Genomic DNA, 23,570 nt, shown 5'->3' with positions numbered 1-23,570 from the left:
AAACAAAGATGTCACTTCATGAAGGTTATGATGTTAAGAATCAATTTACTTGACCAATTTGAACGATATTTGCTAAATAAATATTTCCATTTTGCTTGATTATTGCAAAAATAAATTGTTAGTTTGTCATTTAAATATGGCTTATTCAATTTCTTTGTTTCTGATTAAAACAGAGAAAGATATTTGGAAGTTTGCTTGTAACCAAACAGTTCTTTGCCACCTTTGACAACCATTGTAATCTTTCCTGCTATGGTAGTCAATAGTGGCTAAGAACTGTTTGGTTACAAGCAAACTTCCAAATATCTTTCTCTGTGTTCATCAGAACAAATACATTTATGCGGATTTGGAACAACTCGAGGGTGAGTAAATGATGACAGTTTTTTGGGTTGAACTTTAATATTTTACCCAGTATGTTGATGGGGACATGATTCTGAAATCTCGAGTCATGCACTACATCCCTCATTTAATATGAATTACAGCACAGCCATTATAAGACATTGACCTCGAGGTATAGCTGCATTATAACACAAGCATCCAAATGCCACAGGGGGATATCATTAATCTCATATTAATAAAGAGATCAAACTAAATTATGAATGTCCATGGTGGACCGGGCAGCATTTAAAAGCACCAAAGGTTAAGTGTGAAATCAATGTCTATAAATGATCGTATACATATTAATTGGAGTGAAAAACGGGAGACCAATACACAGAGCCACGATTGTGCAGCAATGCTTGTAACATAGAGCTTTTACATAGTGCATCAAGACAGCAACTTTTACCAGCTCATTATGGGCCCTGATGGAATCATATGTACATTACAGCATCATTCGACAGACTACCCGCACGGAGAACAACGCCAGTAGTGATATCATCATATGAATGACAAGAGTATCTATTGTCTACAAGGAAAGCGCTTTTTTTCGTCAGCCCTGAGGGCTCCTTTGTGAATTTATTGTGCCTAGAAGCTCTGTTAACTCAACATGAGCTCTGCTGTACATATGTACTACCAGAAGCCCTGGGGAACTTCAAAAGCTGGAGACAGAATGGTAAAGCCCGGTGAGGGTTGGTTTTCCAGCATCTCTCAGCTGAGCAAGTATGAGAGGGTAATTGAATTGTCTTTTGAAGCTTGACCTATGACCCATCCAGTTTTGTATGTAACCAGTGAGGGTGAAATTAATAATAGGAATCCATAGCAGCTCCCTGTGCCAGTGCTGGGTGAATACGGATCTAATTCAAAGAGAGCTATCCGGAGAATCCCTCAAAACGAAGACTTGATATGAGATCAACATGTTAAATGATCTCTAATCCAGTTTACATAAAGCCACCGATCCGTGAGTTTCACAGTTTTGGCGAGGTCAGCGGCATTGACCAGTTAAGTGGACGCCCACATAAATAAAGAAAAAAAACATGCACATTCAAAACAACTAACTTAAAGATGCTCAGCCACAATTATGAAAAGCTTCTGTTAAGTTAACAGCTTTTACATTTACATTTATGCATTTGGCAGACACTTTTATCCAAAGGGACTTACATTGAATTGTATTGTACATTTAAAATTAAAATAAAGGTAAAATGCCCTTTGACCTTTTGTTGTTGTTGTGTGTTTTGAGAAAGGAATGCTGGAAGATCACGGAAGGACTAATCTGTCAGAAAGCCCTTTTCTCTCTTTTCCTCCCCATCACAGACAGTTGGTACCATGAAGACACAATCAGGGGGCAGCAGATGTCAGAGAGACCGCCTTTGTTTCCATTCTCTCCACACTGGACCACCTCATTGCAGTAGTCCATTGTCATTAATTTGCTGTTGGGGGATGTTCACTCTCCTCCTCTGCTGTCCCGACCATCGTTTAGTAAAACACTGTAAATGCACTAAAGTCTCTGTCTAGTTGGGGAGGGGTTATGTTAACTCTCCTTTGGACTGCTGTTTGCCCTGCTAAATTCCTTTCAAGTTTTTGATAAACAAATAGTTATATCGGTTTTTATGTATCTAACTAACTACAAAATGGATATCATATATATTATTTGGCAGTGTTGTTGCTTGTTAGCTGGTATTTTTCGGCGTGCGTGCGCGTGCGCGTGTGTGTGTGTGTGTGTGTGTGATCAAGAGAGAGAGAGATTAATGTTTTAAATCAAATGTATACAACTTTAATCTGTTCTCGATCAATTTTTAGCATTGGACTGTAACATAAATTTTTCTGCGCAGTCAGAGAATTCCGTTAACTGCAAGTGAAATAAATGACATGTAATTATTTGGTGAGCTCAATTATTGAATTAGCGTTAAATTTAATATAAAAACGAATTTGATATTATTTAGACTGTTGCATGAAAAAGTCATTTAAGCAGACACATGATATCGAGAAACATATTAGAAACTTCTTTCAAATGAACACTCATGCTCGATGTATTAACATTTATCTCTGAATAATTTTAATTAGTTAACAAACAATTCGACATACACTGACATATATTGTAAGAGTTACAGCTTATGATAAAGTCTGTGCAAATGCAAACGTTCTGACGATAGGTGGACATGACAGGTAGCAAATTAATAATATAAATAATAATACAAATAATAATGAAATAATAGATTTGTCTTTAAGAGGTATTGGCTGTGCGGCTCACAATTACACGCAGATATTTGCTTGGAGCTAACTTTAAAAGTACAAAAACGTTTACTTCGATAGACAAACACATTTGAATAAACACTTTAATAAATAGCAACAACATAAAAATAATATAATTAAAGCAAAATATTTTAGGGGACAGTTAACATTAAATATAACAGACAATACCAATCAACATTAAGCAAGTCTCTTTGGCGAAAAGTCTTATTAACGCAAACAGTGACATTTAGATGCAGCTGGACTGCATTAATTCCAGGGTCTGTACTCGGAGGAGATGGTGGTCATTCCGGAAAAAGAGAAAGGATCACCAATTTGTTTCTGTAGGTGTGAAGGACCTTTAGTCGGGGGGGGAAACTTGTCTCCAGGAAGAACAGTGTTTTCCAAAACTGGTCGCTCTGGAGGAAAGAGAAATTTGATTATCTACGCTTAAACAAATGTGCATGCAACATTTGATGGACTCAATATAAAAAATACCCAAAATATTAATTCCATACTTTCCACATATCCCAACACTGTTTTGCACATTTTACTATTAGAATTCAATAACTATCGATCCCCTACAAATGTATATTTTTGCTGCTCTATATTCAACTTTATTAAAATTAGCCGTAGGATAAAAATGAACTAAATATTGCATTAACCAAAGCAGTGCTCCTCCAAAATGTTTAACGCTTACTTGTATGGGTCTTCATGTGATGTTTCAGCTCTTGGGCTTCTTGAAAAGTAATGCCACACACATCACAGGAGGAGGGTTTGTCTTTGGTGTGTGTTCGCCGGACGTGGCTGTCGTGGGCAGCGTGAGAGGCGAACGCTTTCCCGCAGTGTTTACACTTGAACGGCCGTTCACCGGAGTGCTGCCTGATGTGTGTGCGGAGAATGCTGGACGCCGTGAATGCCTGAGACATAAATGTCATTAACGTTTATATTTCCGAGATCTTCCCATTGTCTTATCATTTTAGGCTAATGTGATGTGTGAAGTAAATGTTTTTACAGCAATTTGCCTAGAAGCATACACACAGATACAAACACACAATGATAGCCTGTATTGTGAGTGCAGACAGTCCAGAGGGAGTGACTCTCATCGCACGCGTTAAGTCACTCTTTCAGAAAGGAACGCGGCGAATATGCAACAAAGCGACAGACGAACTGTTGTCTCTTTGAGAGTCATAAATTAAAGCATAATCCGCATGCACAATAGAATTAAAGTGCATCTGGCATTAATTAGCATGTAAGTGTCTTCCTAGAGTCCAACGCTTGGACGCAGGCTAACGAGAGCACATAACCATGAAATCAGCCAAATCCTTAAAGCTATACTTTACTTCACACCTATTGAGGATGACGTTTCTCTCACCTTGTTACAGTAAACACATTTGTAAGGCCGCTCTCCTGAGTGCACGCGCATGTGTTTGTTCAAACTGGAGGACTGCGAAAAACTTTTGCCGCACACGGAGCACTAGAGAAAAGTCACATATTCCAAGGTTATTATAAAATCAAATATATAGCATTACATTTTTCTATATATAAAATTTCTGGCATGTCAAATACATTTAGAAGCATGTGCATACACATAAAAGGTGCGTAGGCCTACATAGTATTTATGTTTTTCAAGTAATTTATTTTTTTGGTATTTAAAAATAAAATACTTCATGCACGAATAATCTTTTTTATTTCTTTAAGGCATGTGGTTTGTGCAGCGTTTTTAACCGGGAGCTGTTCTTTCAGCACCAACGCGATCGTTTTAAGTAAAACATGCTATTATTTATTTACGTTTCCTATCATTTGTACCTTATGTGGTCTGTGTTTCTCGTGTACGTGGAGAATGTGAATTCGGAGACGGTCTCTTTTCTCGAAAGACCTGTTGCAGAGGTGGCAGGGAAATTTCCTGTCGCCCTGATCCACGCAGCGCGTGTATTTCAAGTGTTTGTCTCTGTAGTACTTATAAGCGAAGACTTTACCACAGCGATCACACTTGAAACCCTCTCCGGAATCTGAGAAAAGTTAATGGGGACATAAGTAAAAGACATTTAAACACTCACTGATTTATAATGGAATATGGCAAATGGAAGTTGAAATTGCCTCAAAACCTCGTGCGGTCTGAATCATAAGATCACAGAAGCCTCTATCTATATATCAAACATTATTAGGAGAATAATTAAAATAGATGTGATTTAAGCCCATTTTTTGTATATCATACACACCTTCAGTTGAGAGCGGCCCGTTATCATCAATGAACTCTTTGAGGGTGAGGGGGATGCCCAAAAACTGCACATAACAGTCTCCGTACCACACCAGCAGTTCTTGTCCGGGTTGGATCTCTTTGCAGGCCTCGTAGTATATCTGTCCTTCACATTGCACAGCAATCAGGTTCTGCTCTTCTGGAAAGCGCGCACACTTGACCAAGGACATCCAATTCCCTGGAGCGCCTCTTCCATCCACAAAGTGACTCAAGCGCCCATTCTCAAAAATCTTAACACAGGAAGAGAATATATTAATATAATACATATTTAATATAAACCTGAGTTGGGTGTATTATATTTATGTTCCAGACACAAGTTTCATATTTTGAAAAACTACTTTTTATCATTGATATGTACCTCCCACATTAACGTGTTGTCATCGTAGGTTTTGATCTCACTCGTGTTCACTAGTTTTCCCTGAAATGGTCCAAACCTTGTGCCTTTTGGGATTGTGCTTTTATCAGCAAATACACCATAATGGGAAAGGCTTCCACAATTCGTTCGGACAATCGATAACCCTGAAAAATTCAAGACACTTCGTTAAATTGGCAGAAGGGACATTTAGAACACAAACTCTGGAAGGAGGAGGAAGAAGAAAGAAAGAAAGAAAGAAAGAAATACCTTCTGGGAGTTCATGCGCCTCAGCAGTGGGAAGAGGATGTCGATCAGCTGAGTAACAATTAAATAAATAAGTTAAAATCCCAATATTGATCAAATGAACAACTACATATGACATTGAATAAGAATGAAAAAAACCCACATCATCTCATAAAATTGTAGTTAGATAAAAGGCCTTCCTAACTCCCCTGAATATTTAAGATTGTTATACGAAATGTTACCTGTACTGGGAGGAAATGATAATCCAGAAATCGCGTGCCCAAAACTTTGACCCTGTTTTTGGGAATATCCATACAGGACCGTGAAGAGGTCTTCTTCTGTAAAACTGTAGGTGCGAGTATGTTCAGGTACCAGATCAGTGGCCTGCAGGTAGACGAAACTGTCCTTGGACGGAGAAGATGAAACCGAGGAAGACTTTTCACTGGACGGACTGCAGAACAATGACAACGAGCCAGTGCCGCGATCCTCGTGTTTGGAGAACGCGGTTTGTGAAGGCTGGACATGCTGAAAATACGGCGTGCTGGACATATTGATGATTTGTTCATGGAATACCGCAGTCTGATGGCTGTTGTGACTGAAAAAAGACGGAGTCCCTGTAAAATTAAACGGCATGATTGTTTGTGTGTCGGTCACCATGCGACCCAGAGATTTGAGCGGATGGAAGATGTTGTGTGCGCTCTTCAGGACGTCCGAGTAGTGCGCGCCAGGGTGAGACGGATAGAGCGGAAGACTCCTGTCTCTCACTGCCGGGTGAGTGGAGAGAGACACCGACATCACCACAGCCGACCGAGTGGCGATCTAAGGAGAATTCAGTAGCCTTAGAGTCTTTCTGTATTCAGTCTTATTGTCCCGTTTAGTCCAAACACATCTATAAAATGGAAGAAGCATATAGAATATTACGCATACAGATTAATGTCTGCTCAGATAGTCTATGACAATTTATTGCAGCTGACACAAACAGTGGGTCATTCTAAACAAACATTTCAGCTTTCAGAATATTTTTGTAAAGATTCCTCAAAATGTTTTAAGGGGTAAAAATAAATGAACGTGCCAGGTTATTATTCAACGACTAGATCAATCTAAATACATTAACCAGACCTAGCCAACACAGAAACAAAAGTTGTTACGGTCAGATCAGTGCAAGCATCGTAGAATACATTTTTTACAGTGTAGATATTACAGAATCTCAGCAAATGAAGTTAAAAAGCCTCGAATGACGACAAAAGGCTTGAATTAATTTTATTTCAGAAATTGTACCCAACTGTTTTTATGAATCTCCTGCTTTTTTACAATTTGCTGTAACGCACTTCTCGATCACCGAGATAAACACAGTCGAGAGCGCGCACTGGCACATATTACCAGAGGCTAATGAGGGTCGTGACACTACAATTTAAGAACACACAGGGTCAGTAAGAAAGGTCACCATTAATGAAGCCTTTCCAGCTCTTTTAAAACGCATTAAGGGTGTCACGCTCCATATATTCTCTCAGCTGTTTTGCACACAAAGATTTATCCTAAATTCAGATTTAACAGATTGCACCCAAATTAACTATTGATGAAAAAATGAAACGCTGTTAAAGTTGGTAGTTTTATTAAAATCGTTCTTACCAAAAAGCAACGTATTGTCAATCCCGAGCTCCTTCTGTTTAAAATAAACTTAGATTTCGGCTTACCAGGGATACACGCGACTCAAGAGCGATGAAATGCGGTCCTGTTTGCGTGAAGCTTGACATAGGTCTGAAGACATATGGTTCTGCGTACAAAACCTAGGAGAGATGGGATGCCTTTCCCGTGTCTGCGCTGTCATTGGTCAGTCTTGGGTTCATCCTCGGGGAATTGCACTTTAACACGCTCTTAGCAGCACCCGATCCTCCACTCATACCTTCCTTTCATATGCATCGCAAGTTCTCTAATGTGTTAACTAGAGGCGGACTATTAACGGGACCTAACGCGGAGGATACGATAAAAGCACGAGAGCACATCAGTGTCTGCTTCTGAAAATCTAAGGTTGGGAATAAACTTGGGGCTCGTTTCTGTAAAATGTTTTAATAAAAGTGCACGGCTTGATTTAAAATATGAAACGTCATGCTTTAAACAGGCATACAATTATTTTTAGTTAAGCAAACAAATTAGGTTTATCATCACCATAATAGCAGTTGTAATAAAGAATTGTAATTGTAATAAATTGTAATTTTAGCACAATAATTATAAATGGTTTTGTTGTCCAGCATGTTTGTTTCCATAATAAAATGTATTCACAATTAAACATTTGATTTGTCTATACCACACATAAGATTCGATGTTCAAAATGTAGACATACTATTTGTATCATTTTTAGTATTATAATTACGACATGTTTATTTCGTTTATTCAAAAAAATGAGATTGAATAGAGTACAAGCTTTTCCAAAATTCTTTAAATACAATATACCAAAAACTATGAAACGCGTTGTTTTATCATTTATTTTAATCATTTTATTTTCAATCATTTTCTTTTAATACTCCCCCGAAAAAATGCATTTACGCGGTTTGATTTATTTAGAATATTGGGAATTTCATTAAAAAAATGTAACTAAAAACTTCGTTTTCTTTTACATTTCCTATTTATTTTTATCGTTATTTAAAGTTCATCGCGCATATTTATTTATAACCACAATTATTGGCAAGGAACAATTCAAAAACAGCACTCACAGCATTTTAAATGTTGCAATAACAGAATTCTTTATTTACAATTCAATTTGATTCAACATCAAATAGCATCAGCAAAGCCATAGTTGACAACTTGCATAACTGTATTTAAATTTCTCTCGGTATATCTAACTTTGCATAAAAGGCTCACGCTAAGATTACACACATCAATGCGGATGAACAGATGTTTCATATGACCAACTGGAAAGAAAAATACATCTCAGGAGCGAGCAACACTGTAAGCTTTCTCCAAAAAGTTCTTATAAATTACATATTGCTTCGATTTCCCATTGCATCATCTCCATTTTCACACATACCAGAGGGTAAAATCAGGACTGTACAAATAATAAAACCCAAAACTGATCACAAATATGGAAAATGAGCAATATTGAGACAATGAGGAGCGAGTGTGTGTGTGGGAAAGGAGAGAAATAGATAGAAAGAGGTGTAAATGTCTAAGAAAGGTAGATGATGGGTGAATTGGGTCAATCTGGTCAATGATCCACTATACAAATATAATACAGACAGGTTTTGTAATATACAAGACAATAAAACAGATCTAAGGCAATATGCTACGGTTTAGCATTTCAAGGTTCTTGCATTTAGCTCTAAGAAATTGGCAGACTATACAAAAGACTCAGAAAAACCAAACGGTAAGGTAAAGACAAATCATTTCAGGAAATTCAATCACTGCCCTTACAATTCCATGTATTTACTTCTTCATTTTAGGACAAATGGCTCTTTTGCACTAGTACTGATAAAAACACTAAAAAAACTCTGCACCACCTTCACATCATGGCTTATATTTATTTCAAAATCTGACAATCTTTGGACTTTGCAGAGGGTAGTTGTATGTGCGACTTCGAAACTGGCTATTCTCCAATATGGGCTCTGGATGTCTGTCCTTGTTCAAGGGATTCGACATTCAAAAAGCTTGTGGAATAAATGAATGCCAAATAGAATTTTTGTCCTTCTCAGACGTCAAACAGATGACAAATGTCAGCAGATTCATTAAGAATGATCATCAAATCAAGGTTTTGTTGTATCTTTGAAGGTGTGTTTCTGAGAATTCACAGAAACGTTGGTGGGCAGTGACCGTTTCACACCAATTGATGTGAAATCAAACTTGTATTTACAGTGTTCGAAAGGAAAAGCTTAAGCTATACCAAAACACCAGGTATATTCGTACACAACCACGGCACCTTTAGCGAATAATGACAGAGCTGGGACATTGCAAACTTCAGTTGCTGCTGGTAAATACAGTATATACTCAAAAACATGTACTTTTTTAATACACCAGCTTAAACACAGATGACATGGCGATATTTTCAGCGAAACTGCGAAAGCTGAGGATCTTTCCCCAATACGACCTGTGCGCAGACATGGGACGAAACAAAATGAAAGTGGCATGTGTAAGTCTACTGATCAATTAAAAATTTGGCTTCGTCTTCTAATATAAAACACGAGGAACTGTATTGCGTACTTTACAGCTTTACGATTGTAGAGTTGACATGTCTCGAAGTGATGAAATTCAGAGATAGGCATTACAAGTGGCCATGTCTGATTCATGTGTACTGGGGGTCAAAGCAAACAGTCAAGCTGTAAATTCCCAGATTTACCTGTTTAGGAATAGCCACCTCAAACAAACGCTGCTTTCTTTATTTGGCTACACCCAAACTAAAACCTGCTTTTCACTGAGAAACACATAGATTCCGACATCTTTCATTTGTAGTTTTTCTCAAAATATAAACCACAATAAAAAAGTATCTGTCTTTAATACTGAGTTTGAACCGGGGAGCAAAAAGGTGTCTCCTGAAAAGTCCTGTACAAAACATACAAAACAAAAGAAAAAAATCTCAAGTAATATTTATTGCTTGTTGTCTTTTCTTACACACACCGGATTCTGGTTGTAAATAGCATCTGGCATTAAGCACATTACTCCACGCAACAAAGAAAGCACGCTTCAGTGTCGAGTTTATGGCTGTGTTGGGCTCCTCTGGCGGGGCTCCCAGCTAAAGGCTTAGAAGCAAGCGAGTTTCTGTACACTGTACACACAGCGCCCTCCCAGACCCCACCCAGGAAAGAAGGACTACCGCACCCCAGCTCACTCTCCTTCGTACCATAGAAAACAGCCTTTCTCATCTTCCCGGTCTACATGCGTGAGACGTTCGAGAAACCCGGACTTTGGGGGAAGAAGGAAACGTATTGAAAATCAAAAAATAAATATCATACGAAACAGATTTGTTTCCCCAATATTGGTATTTACAATCTACCAGAACTCCGTTTTACTAACCACAAGTTTAAAAATCACATTTTACCTGAAACTACTGGACCGAAGCAAATAAAACCCATAGGTGTGTTTAAGAATTTCTTATGCAGCGGCATTCCCACGCCTTCTCCGTGTGATTTTTCACTCAAATTGATGGATCATAAAGAAATCTACATTGTTTAAAAAAATCTATACATTAGAATAGAACTTAATTTAATACACAATAAACCTCTAAATTACTTCTAATTTTACAAACCATCATCTGAATTCTATGCCATTTCAACATCATTCTAACTTTATTTGCACTCTGAAAAGAAAACAAAAGAAAAGAAAGGAAAAAAGGCAAAACGGCTGAATTGAGCGCGTGTTTCAAATGCAGTCTTCTTGCCCGTTTGCAAAGTCAGACATGGGGAAAAAGACGACGGGGAACAAGTCTTTTAAGAGAGCCTGAAGACCAGGAGAAGAAAAGGGTGGATTACATTCATGGGAGACAAGGATTCTGATTCCACAGTTGCCGAGTCATTTTTCCGGGGAGACCTAAGTCACACTACGGTGAATGCAACAGAGCAGACTCGCAAAAAAAGCTTGCAGTGTATGTGTGTGTGTGTGTGTGTGTGTATGAGAGAAGGCCGTGCTCGACTGAGGGGGGGGGGGAGCTCTAGGTCCAGATCAAAGTGTCAATGTGTGTGTGTGGGAGAGAGAGTCCAACCCCTCTGAGCTCCAGTACCCCAGATGCATCTTCCATAGATGTCCAGTAGGGGGCAGTAAACAGGATCTCTAAACACCCGTCTGGCCCCCAATAGCAGCTTAAATAGCACAGCACTCCTCCAAAATCTCCTCCATCACGCTGTGGCACAAACATCTTCATCACACTCTGTTTACTGCATTGGGATGTCGTTCACCTCGGGTCAACAATACTTCTGTTGGGTGAAAGAGAAGACCGATTTTAGTCAAACTGAGGTCTACATCAATTAAAGCTATGAAAAGAAAACATCCAAATTAATACATATCTGCATTTCTTTCTGGTTTTGTCACAGCTATTTACCCATATTCATTAAATATAAGGTATTAAATGTAGTACTAGAAAGTTATGTCATAGCAAAAGCTGCGCGCATGCAATAAATCAAGGGTTAAGTACTTATAACAGTGTTTCATGCATCACTCGCTAAAATGTGTTGCGATGCCAAACTTTGTGTTGCCATGAAAAGATAATTACAGCTAAATAAACAAAGCAATCATTTGTTAAACCTTAGCTAATGGCAAAATGCTGAATTATTTAAAGACTAGTGACTATACACACAGCCTGGGAATAAATCAGTGGACTAAGATTCCGAGGCCTTATAGCAACAAAGTGCACACAAATAAACCAATGTCGCTTGGTTAAATATTCATACTATAATGATTCGTAAAAGCTGTGAAGGTCTTTGTAAAAAAACTTTACTGTGTAACTGTTAAAGGGGAAGTTCACCCAAAAATGAAAATTCTGTCATCATTTACTGACCCTCTTGTTTATGCAAACCTGTACCTGACTTTCATTCTCCTGCAGAACACAAATGAAGATATATTGAAGAATGTTGGTAACCAGAAACCGTTGATCCCCCATTGGTAATGACAATAAATCAATGCAAGGCAACGGGGACCAATTGTGTAGTTTAACCAACATTTTTCAAAATATCTTAGTTTGTCCTCTTATTCTTGCTTATTTACTACTTTAAGCATGTATGGAAAACACTTTATTGGAAACTGTAGCAAAATAATGGTTAATACAAATGGAAAACTGGCTTTTGATGGAGTAACTGTGAACACATTTTGTTTTCGTAGTAGTGCAACATGGTCCATTCAGATAAATTGTATGCAACTTTCATTTCAAAGCTACTAAGGCCCAAATCTCTATCTTCTGTGGAAACTTACAGCAAAACCCCAAAACTTTCCTTTAAATAATGAACTATCTGTTTTGAAGCTGTAGCCTAGTGGTCAGCCCTCAGAGATACATTTGAATCATGGGTGACATGAGTTCAAGTCCTGGCTTGAGGTCCTAATATCAGAGCATTCTGACATGAGCACTTAAAGTCTGTCATGTCTGCAGATATGAGCTCTTTATCAACCTCAAACAGGCACTAATAGTCAGTGACTAATTATATCACTGGTCCGTTATGTCTAGTTTTGCATCATCTCTCTCCACTGCAAACTGACCGCGGCTAATTACAGTAAATTATTCAAGAGCTAGTTGCAGTCGTCTATGCTATTTGGTGACCTCAGACACTTAAGGTCTGACCATTAGACAATCTATGTCTAATGGTATAAGTAAATAAATGCATCCAATAAATCTACACAGTTTTGCTTTCACTGAATTCCTATGTGGAACATTGAAGAGTTGAAATGCGCATCATTAGTGCTGAAAAAGTTCAAGTTTGACGAGCGCTGCAAAGTAGTTTCAAGTAACAAATCTGAGCTTTCAAACCATCTAATGTGTGGCACTCGTGTGAACGTTTATTGTCCTTTAGGAAACCATCCGTTACATAAAACGATGAGGTAAGTATGGTATTGCAACAAAGGTGTCACATGACTCCAAAATGTAAATGATGTCAGGTGCATTTCAGGCGTAAACATTTCTGCTATATACATGCATTATATCTGACCACAAAAATGCCACACATGCAAAATGCCACAAGGCATATCTAATTCTCCTGTAGTAAAGATAAGTGGTGAGTGTGTATCAGTCTAACCTGTTCAGGGCCCATGTTGGTCATACCCCCTGCCGGTCCAGAGTTCATAGAGCTCATGGTCATCTGGTTGCCCATTTGGCCCATGTTGCTCGAGTTGGTGGCCATAGACACATTGAGGTTCATGCCGTTACCGTTGTACATGTTGTTGTTGGCCTGTTGGGCGAACTGAGGGGGTGACTGCTGAGTGAACATACTGGAGAGGGAAGCGGATAAATATATGAGATGCGTTCAGCCAGTAATAACAACACATTATTTAACTGTTTGATGAATTGATGTAAATAAAAAATGTTGTGTGTCAATACAGTCGATTTTTGAAGTCTTATATAATTCTTTTAATATTATTGCTGCAAATAAGCTAAAGACATTTTAATTCTTGAATAAAGACAAATTTATTACAAAACAGAAAAATAAAATATATATTTTGTAAAGAAAAAAAAGAATTAAGCAAAGAATAATTTCAGTAAATGTAAAAAATGTACAAATTAAAAACGAATAAGAAAAAAAAAAAAAACGAAATTTGATGTAAATAAAAAGAAAAATTATAAGAAAAAATAATGTATAGAATTAAACGTAGAGCAAATATGTCATAATAATTCAAAATTAGCAATACACTACAGCATCTGTTAAACAAATACTTGGTGCTGATCTTGTCTTGTACCTGTTGGCATTCATGTTGCCCTGCGTCCAGCCATTCATGTCAGGGGAGGACTGGAAAGAGGTGTTGCCCTGCGCCTGTTGCATCATGGGACTTTGGGCATGGCCCAACCTGGGAGACATGAGGGGGCTCTGAGGGGTGGCGGCCCCACCAAACCCACCATCCGACTGCTGACTCATACCTGATGCGCACATAAAAACACAGATGAACGGACTGAACTTGAAACAGCAAAACACTTCAACAAATTATTTCCACTTTGTAACATGCACTGACATACATGCAACCCATTAACCTCTTTCACACAGAAATTATTTATAATCTATTAACGTTTGACAGTTTTTCCAAATAAATTAGGGCTGTCAATTTAACATAAAATCACAGATGAAATATAAGGGAATAGACTAGGAACAAATGTATGTTTATATGTAAATCATGATATACAAACATACATACATATTGACTTCTAAAGCCACTTTTTATAATCTCTATTCAAATGCTTTTATTTGCCGCATTTATGCATTGTAAAAACAATTATCAGTTGGGTAATTTTCTGAGCGAATACTGATATCCCATATAAGATTAACTGTGATCAGTTTAGTTGCCACAGCATGTAATGCATTCAATAATATTTCATTGATTGACAGCCCTATTTAAAATACAAATACACAATGTAATCAATGACAAACAATCTTATTCTCCCACACACAAAAACAAACACACACACTGATCAAATAATGAGTATCTTTCCGTTGCTCAAACTAATTCGCTGATCATCATATATTTCAAAGCACAAATCATATTGAGAAGAGATTCAGATCATCTCCGTAAACAAAAGTGAGAAATCAGGAGGGACGTCCGGTGTGATAATCAAGGGGTTTGAGGTATTATAAGCAGGCATTAGGGCAGAGTTACACATGCAGGTTAGTGTTAGTGGCTTAAACAGCCAGAAAGAAGATGTGGGTGGGAAAATGGGCGGGATTAGGGGCGAGATTGGGTGAGAGGTCTGGTTCACCGCATAATTGATCTTTTATTAATCAACTGCTCCGCTTCCACTGATCACCATCAGCCAATTAGTCTAGGACACAGACACCGACACATGACAGCACAGGCACAGACATGGCACTTAACAGGATGTAAGCTTTGTATTAATGATATAATGACTTCGATAACATCAGTATTTTGATACACCCTTGATGTACTTTAGCTATTTTATAGAATATTCTGGGTTAGATTCAACTTCTAGGCACTGTACCTGTGACATGTTGTTAATTTCTACAGTCAGAATATTTTGAAGTGGAAAATACTATGAAAGTACAATAGGGTTGCATTACTAATAAATAGAATAATCCAATGTAAATTTTATTTGTATCAGGTGTGGTCCTTGATAATCTGCATTAATTGTAAGTGTGGACAATAAACCAGAATATTCTTTAATATTTTTTCATAACAGGTAGTTTAGTTCACATGGTGTGAATTTTAAACTCTTTACTGCCCTCTAGTGGCACAGTCTGGCCTATCCACTATAACCTTTCAATGGCACTACCTTTTACCCATTATCTTTTTAGGTTTACTCATTCCTAAAATGTATGACTTTGCTAAATAATCCATCACCACACGATACTAAACTAAATAACACAATATTCTTTAACGTCTTTAGCTGAAAAAATTAACATGAATTATTTTTTCAAATACTGAATAAAAATGTTGCTTTTAACTACAATGTCTAGTGTTTTGCCTTTAGCTTAACGTAATACATTTTGCTGCACATACACATTTCTTAAATCTCATTAGTTATTTTCACAAAGAATATAAAAAGCTGAATATGATTTTTCTGATGAATTACTAGAGTTAAGACTCTAACAAGCTAAATTAAACTCTGACATGATTAAGTCTAAACCTCTAAACTATTGCATTACTTAAAACCATTCCACCTGTTATAGAATACGATCAATTCTTCATTGCAAAGTCAAATCACACAAGTTAAGCTTGTAGCGTGTTTGCGGCTGCAGGTGTTTGCGCGTGTGGAAGCGCGTGACACACAGACAGAGTGAAAGAGCAGGCAGTACCTGAGCTGGGGAACTGAAAGGCACTGTGCTGCATTTGAGGGCTCATAACAGCCCCAAACTGTCCGCTCAGATTGCCCAGCATCCCCTGGTTAGCTAGACTCATCTGAGAGCCATGCATGGCGCTGTGGGTGAGGAGCTGGGGGGCAGGGAGGTTGGGGGAACCTGGGGAAAAGGGGCTGGTGGAAGGGGGCGGCGAGGCCAGTCCTGTACCGTAGTTGGGCGGATAGGGGAACTGCTGGGGGTTGGCCTGGGGAATCCGAGGGTTGTTCATGGCTCCCGGCATTCCCGCAGCTGCGGCGGCGGCCATGTTTGGTGGCATGCTGAGGCCTTGCGCTCGCATGGCCATGCTACGCTGCTGCTGCTGTTGTTGCTGCTGCTGCTGCTGCTGACGCTGTTGGTCCAGCTGATGCCCCATCTGACGCTGTCGTAAGTGGTTACTCAACAGCTCTCTCTGCCGCTGGGCGAGCATCTGAGCGTTAATCGTCCCCTGCAAGACAAAGTTACACATTTCAGATAAATGAAAAGTTGACGTCGCCACGCAGGGAAGTAGGATGCAAGGTGCGGGCTTACGTACCTGATTCGGAACGTTAGGTCTTAGAGGTAGGTTCATATTTGACACTCCAGTCATCTGATTCATTATGGGCTGTCGATTCTGGAAAGCAAAATGACACAAACATGGCATGTTTCACATTACTCGTATACAAAAACATTATGCAATACAAAAACTATACAAAAAAGTGATACATTTTGAAGTATTATTTTTTTATTAAATTTTTTTGAAACAAATGCCTGTATGCGTATGTTTTTATCAATACAAATGTAATATGCACAGTACATAGACATGTATTATGTAAACGCAAACGTTTATTCTGGATGTGATCAATCATTATTCATTGTTTGACAGCCCCCCCCCAAAAGTAATTCCTCTTAAATGTATTTAAATACAATATCACAGAACTTAATATGCAATTTTGAATTAAATACTTATTTAATAAGAATTTATACAGCTACTGCAAATGACCCCTAAATATACCCGAAATGAGGTCAAGAAACAATTCCTCATATGTCCAGCAGGAGGCACAAAACCAAAGACAATTATGAGAATCCTTTTCGAGGATGCTGGACATAAAAACGAAGAAAAGGAACAGACTTTGTTGCGAAAATGACATGAGAGTGGCATTTCTGAACTGGTCTCGGAAAGGCAACAGCAGAAGTCACACTGATTTGCAGTAAATATTCATTATTATGTTTTTGTTTTGTGTGAAAATCATCTTTTAATGGCTTTGAACACAGTGATGTTGATGCATGGTTCATGTTGTGCACCAGTAACATATATATACCTAAAAATCATATTTTATTTTTCCAATTAAGAAGGGTTCGGTGAATGCGCATATGAAACTGTTGGGGTTCAGTACCTCCAACAAGGTTAAGAACCACTGTTTTAGTGGAATCAAACCTTTTAGCTAAAAAAATTATGCATTATGCGTCGACTTACAAGCATCACACCAACCAAAAAAAAACCTTTGCAATGATTCAACATCAAATTTTTCCACCTTTTGTCTGACGTTTTTCCACACTTTCAAATGTGACAGTGCAAACTCTACCTGCTGTGCTTGTAGCCTGTGTTGAAGTTGTAATCTGAGAGCATTGGGTTGGGTGGGAACAACCCCGGCAGGCCTGAGTCCCGGTCTGGCCTGCATGCGGAGCATGGGGTAACCGGGCCTCTGCCCCATTTGCCCTGTCATGCCGTGGAAGCTGGGATCCTGCATGGGCGCGTATCCGCCCTGCTGCATGTGGGCTTGAGATGCGGCGTACTGCTGCTGACTGTACATGGGAGGTTTCTGATCCATCATCATGCTGGGGTCCTGACCGGCAAACTGATCCTGCTCCACCGGCTGTGCCTGGACAAACATAGGTGATGATACACAAACATTTTTATTAACAACTCTAAAAAAAACACTCCCTCCATTTGTAAAATGTAAATGCTAACACGACTGTACCCGTCCTACTAGTGCAGGGATGCCAAGTGCACGGTCGATCTCCTCCAAGCCATCAAAATCTTTGAGGGCGGAGTAGAGTTGACTGAGTAGAGCCCCCTCATCGGCCTGACCCTCGGGACCCGCTGGTAACATCACGTCCTCCTGAGAACCGCTATACATGGAACTGACAAAGACCACAGACTCTGATTAAGTGCTTGTCAAACTGACACGTGAATCAGCGGACATCCATCACATGATCACACGTCCGTTTTGGATATTTGCTGGAATTTTGTTATGGAAGGACATCAACACATGAACACAGCATCTAGTCTGTGCAGCAATAAAGTCTAACAATAGTGACAATAATAAATGCTGTTTACCTGTTCTGGCTCCCAAATGGCACCGTCTCTATAGGCATCACGCTGTCTGGCCATGGAGCCGTCTGATTGGGCGGTGCCTGTTGCTGGGGAAACTGGTGGCCAGCCATGCCCATGTCCATGTTTGATTGGGCTGAGGAAAGGATGGCACATAACAAAACACTATTAAAACTGCGTAAAAAACCTTTGTTGAGGTGTAAAATATGATTTTCTATCTCTTCACTTTTATAATGTTGTCTTCCTTTAATTACAATGTTTTTTTTTTATTTTGTTAACAACACAGCTCATAAAATACTACAGAAATTGCTTGGTTTTTGAAGTGGACGTTTACCATTGGGCATCATTTGAGACTGAAGCATCTGTCTGGGTCCCGGCTGGCTGTTGGGTCTCATTGACATACCAGCGGCAGACACCATACGAGCGTGGAGCGCTCCCTGCTGAAGGGAGTGCTGAACAGTGGGAGCGGCCGTGGCGGGTGAAGCCGCACTGCTTGCAGGACCCGGGCCCTGTGCACCCCAACCGTCCTGCTGCATACCTACACGAGGACCATTATTACCCATAACTCCTGAAAGATGATAAAACATACAGAAAGTCAATTTTAGAGTAACCTTTATAAAATGCAATTGCAATGCATTTAACTTCTTTGTAAAACAATTTAAGCAGGAAATAACTCAGGGTAGGACTTCCACATGGCCGTGATCCTGTCGACCGATAGAACACTTACTTAAGAATAAAATGAAATGTAGAATTCTTAAGAATAACAAGCACAAAAAAACAAATCATGAAATTTCTGTCCGTTATTGCTGACAGTTAAAAGGGCAGGTTTTTTGTAACTCAGGCAAATGCCCAACCTAAGCCCCCACAATTCTTTCCAAAGGTTATGAGTCATTCATACACCAACAAATTCACAGCCTCACCGTATGCACACTGCATTCAAGTGACTGCATGCAAACAAGCGCAACCCACCACTAACAAACACACATGCTTTTGATATGATTCAACACTTTGTCCAAACACAAAACACCAAAACGCTCAACTGTGCTAGTCGGACTGAAACTTTGCTTTACGCAGGGTCTGGGTGGGTTTGGAACATTTCGCTCATAACAAGCGCTGGGAAAGCCCTGCACAGCACATGCACAAAAACTCCAGCCATCTCTTTCTTTAACAAACTTTAACAGTTGGCAGGAACGCCCATCCTGAATGAACACTAAATTAAGTGTTCGTGTGTTTGGACACCCTGTCATTGGAGGCATAGCACAAGCATTACTTAATGTTGCAATTGAGGTGAATAAATCACTTTAATAGCTATGGCAAATGTAAATATAGCCAACTTATTTCACCATGACACTGTAATGAGATATCAAAAGCCTGAGCGTTCAATGATCTAAACGCCATCTAAACCAGCCCTGGCAGCTAGTCAAGCGCTAATGGACAACCTATATTTTTGCCCTATGGTTTTTGTTATTGCACACTCAGATTTATTGCTTCAACATTAGTGGATTAGGGACATTCCAGTTTTGCTCCCCAACTCACCTGCATTGACCATGTTTGACTGATTTGGCATGACACCGTGGTTTCCCATCATGCCTTGCTGCTGCATGAGTGGATAAGGGTTGTTGTTCCTCATCATGGGGTACTGACCCTGAGCGCCTTTGGCAGTCATGTTCATGTCCAAAGATACGCTTCGTACAGGCGGTGCTCTGCCGGGCTGACCAAGCCTTGGGCCACCGAAATCTGCACACACACATAAACATGGTAAATATGCACTATAGTACAACATTTCTATGAAAAAGATTATATTGAGGGGCAAAATAAATGTTAAACCTGAACATCACAGAAAGCATTTTTCTGCACCATTATTTGATTTGATTATACATATCATACTACACACTGTGTAAACACACATTCACTGTTACTGTCAGGTGTGATCAGGCAGGAATATGTCCTGGAATAAGAAGTCAGAGATGAAGATGATGTGAAGTTGTTCTAAAGGTAGTTTATTACGTAACACGCATACACAGAGGGAAAAGCTCAGACTGAATGTGTTACATTGAGTCTAATCTTCTTACCTCAGGGATGTATGACCATAAATGTAACCGATAAGATACTTAAAGCTAAATGACTAAATGTAAAGAACTATTTGTATACAAGCTGGAATTACACCTGTTGTAAGAAATGTCTCAAGTTTTTGTTTTCGTGAACTTGATTAATTACAGTGTTAAAAGGACATTTACACTCACATATCATTCTAAACTTTCCTCTGCAGAACAAAAGAAGATACAAAATGTCGGTAACCAAACAACACTGGCCACCTTTGACCTTTGATTGTACAGACACAAAACCACCAAGACATTTTTCAAAATATCTTCTTTTGTGTTCTACAGAGGTTCTGAAAGACCTGCAGGTGAATGATTTTTTTCTTTTGGGTGAACTATTACTGCACAAAATTACTGTATTTTCAGTGAATTTGGATATTTTGGAAACAATTTATTGTGCTGTGTGCCATGGAATAAAGATGAAAGAGTCATTCAGAAACAGTAAGAGAAACTTAATGTTTTAGACAGTAATGTACAAAATTATTGTCACATGACTACGTTAGACCCGATCACATTTAAAGTCCCACTGCATTCAATAATTGTATCAATTAAAACTAATCTTTAATAGGGATGTAACGATATCAAAATCTCACAGTACGATAAATACCTCAGTGTTATGTCTGCGGTACAATATTTATTGCAATAATTAAAAAGACAAATGACGACTTTGAGAAAGTGCCATGAATGTTAAATAAACAATTATACATAAATAAACATTGCAATGATGTACAGATTCTTATCCCGTCCTCTTTTTTATCCTCTGATCATAACTGTTGCTTTGAGGTCTGAGGTATACTATGAGATAGGTCAAATGACTTAAAACTCCCTCTTATAAAATAAAAACTGAACCAGCTCGACCTTGACAGAGGTAATATCTATTATACTGTGTAACGTTCTCTGTTGAAGGCCCGGAAGACATCTCATTTCGAACAGTCATGTGACCACGATAATATTGGGGCATTTTTGCCATTGCGATACCATGATATTGATCCTATTGTTTCATTCATTGTTTGTGTTGCAGAAGCAGAGCTTTAACGGCAGCGATCATATCAGTGCTCCATCCTTATATATCTATGGATCAGACCTTTTAACGTGATTGGTTACAGCGATGTCTTAAAGAGAGACTATATCAAAATGCATTTTTCAAACTGGCAAACTGCAATTTTGAGAAGAGAAGATACTCTGCAATGGTTTAAAATGAAAATTTGCACATGGTTCATCTTAAAGCATATTAAAACCACCACACAGACATATAAACAACATTAAAACTTGATTTTCACACGGGGGATGTTAAAGTTTCAGTTCGAGATTGGCGTGGAAAAATATCTTGTGTCTTAAACCTCGTTCAAAGAAAAGTTGTGGTATCATGATTTGTCATACAAAAAATAAATAAAAGGTCAAGTGCAGTGCATTGTGGGATTCCATACTGTATGCTCAGTTTAAAGCTGCACATTTTGGCAAATGAAACAGGGAATCTGATTATTTGCATGTACTACAACAAAAGTTACAGTAGTGTGCTATTCTGAACACAGCCTGTGTCATTTTTCAGAGCATGTATTATTGCATCCTCGGTTACTCACTCTGTTGGCCGGCCTGTAGTGCTCTCTGTTGCTGGGTGCCCATGCTGGCTCCGCCCTCTCCAGTCATCTGCAGGATGTCATTGATGATTGACTGCTTATCCACGGCAGCAGGCAGAGACACAGGCCGAGGCTCAGAGAACAGTCCTGACTGACTGTTCTGGAGATCATCCAGGATATCATCCAATTCACTCGACTATACAAAAACACACACAAGGAATGCATTTAATTCAGTTATTTATAAATATAGGGATATTTGTTGAAATAATGAAGTCAGCTGTGTGCAATTTAAGATAAATCAAATAATGTGTCAAGGTCAGATTTCATTTTAGCGCAAGATTTATTTAGAAGCACTAAGAACGTCTTTATAGATATACTCCATGTATACTCCACTGGGTCAGATTTCAACTATTTCACAGTTTTTGCTTGTGCTTGGCAATAAATAAAATCAGAAATAATGAATATTATGATTTAATTGAGCATTTATTTCCACGAATCGGCACAAAATGTCAATGAAAGTCTTGTAGGTTTACACTTCAGCAAGGGAACAAATATCTGTCTGCCGAAACACACCCTCCCCTGATTCTCTGCATGTAGACACGCACGACGCCGGCTGGAATCTAGGACACATTTCACATCGAGTTAAAGGAGGCTAGCTGATCACTTCTATGTTTGCCATAATTTGGTTGCCATCTTTAAATCCAAGATTGCTTCTTTATCAGAGAAAGATCTTCTAAATCCGCAAGCACACATCAAATGGTTCGGTGTGTAGCTTGATTTCAAACACACAATCGATCTTATTCAAAATGCTTTCGTCTCCTGCATATGCATTTAAACATATTTATTACCCTTAAAATCAAAACGCACACTTGGCTATAAGTGCACTGTCCCCTAAAGTACACATGCATTAAAATATCTGTCCTGATGCATCAGAGCTTTATCTCAACAGGCTGAGATGGACTTTGTCCGACAGATCTGACAGTGTTTAAAATCAAGCTGCCCACTGCTACAAGATCTGCAGTTTCTGAAGCCATCTTTGAGTATCGTCTGAAAACACATCTCTTCCGTCAACACCTGAACAATCAGACTTCTATGTCTTTTCTACTCTTTCAAAACAAAAAGAAAAATTAATTTCCAACTTAGCGCTGTATACTGTGGTTGGCTATAGGAGACCAGTTCTCTGTTTGCACGTATGCTTTGTGTTGTTATTATGTTGTCCCAATTGCTTCTATTGTTTACCCCATCTGTATGTCGCTTTGGATAAAAGCGTCTGCTAAATTACTAAATATAAATGTAGATCAAACTAGAACAGAGAGTAAAGAACGTTTCCTGCTGCACTGCATTGCAGATAAACACATTCAACTCAAAATCATGCAACTTCGTTTATTTCATGAGGTAAATATGCCACCGTTCAATAAAATGGTAGTAAATAAAAGCAAAATCAACAAAGCGTGCTACAGTTCAACATGCAAACATTTATCCTAAAACACAAATCCTAATGAAAGCCAGCATTGGGAACTTTTGATAAACGTGCCTTCATTTCTTCCCTCCACCACAAGGGGGCACTACATGTGACCTCTCTATATCAACAGAGACACAATAGAAGTGAAATCCACAGATTGGTAAATCCTTTAGAATCTTCTACAAGCAGAAGTCTT

General features: G+C 38.8%; 2 protein-coding genes across 4 annotated transcripts in view; both read right to left on the bottom strand.

The window, feature by feature from the left end:
- Positions 1 to 2,871: 2,871 nt before the first annotated feature.
- Positions 2,872 to 6,254, bottom strand: prdm14 (PR domain containing 14; the record flags this gene model as incomplete). Its single annotated transcript, XM_079487996.1, has 7 exons — positions 2,872 to 3,020; positions 3,302 to 3,521; positions 3,977 to 4,078; positions 4,411 to 4,613; positions 4,824 to 5,091; positions 5,220 to 5,380; positions 5,702 to 6,254. 7 exons carry the CDS (start codon positions 6,252 to 6,254, stop codon positions 2,872 to 2,874), a joined length of 1,656 nt encoding a protein of 551 aa, XP_079344122.1.
- A 1,924-nt stretch (positions 6,255 to 8,178) lies between these two features.
- The window catches only part of ncoa2 (nuclear receptor coactivator 2), a 73,288-nt gene continuing 57,896 nt past the window's right edge, over positions 8,179 to 23,570 (bottom strand). For 2 of the 3 annotated variants that reach the window (XM_079447422.1, XM_079447421.1), the window contains exons 12-22: positions 21,916 to 22,108; positions 19,773 to 19,973; positions 18,571 to 18,804; positions 18,243 to 18,372; positions 17,884 to 18,046; positions 17,488 to 17,784; positions 16,458 to 16,535; positions 15,884 to 16,370; positions 13,821 to 13,998; positions 13,163 to 13,355; positions 8,179 to 11,356 (exon numbers count right to left, since the gene is read on the bottom strand). In XM_079447422.1, the coding sequence (XP_079303548.1) occupies positions 11,345 to 11,356; positions 13,163 to 13,355; positions 13,821 to 13,998; positions 15,884 to 16,370; positions 16,458 to 16,535; positions 17,488 to 17,784; positions 17,884 to 18,046; positions 18,243 to 18,372; positions 18,571 to 18,804; positions 19,773 to 19,973; positions 21,916 to 22,108 (2,166 nt within the window). In that variant the 3' untranslated portion in view covers positions 8,179 to 11,344. The remainder of the gene's footprint in view (positions 11,357 to 13,162; positions 13,356 to 13,820; positions 13,999 to 15,883; positions 16,371 to 16,457; positions 16,536 to 17,487; positions 17,785 to 17,883; positions 18,047 to 18,242; positions 18,373 to 18,570; positions 18,805 to 19,772; positions 19,974 to 21,915; positions 22,109 to 23,570) is intronic. The other variant, XM_079447423.1, reaches the window with a different exon arrangement.

The sequence above is a fragment of the Barbatula barbatula genome (assembly GCF_947034865.1).
Source record: "Barbatula barbatula genome assembly, chromosome: 23".
Taxonomy (NCBI): Eukaryota; Metazoa; Chordata; class Actinopteri; order Cypriniformes; family Nemacheilidae; genus Barbatula; species Barbatula barbatula.
The sequence above is the reverse complement of the archived record's forward strand: the minus strand, read 5'-3'. Positions and strand labels throughout refer to the sequence as shown.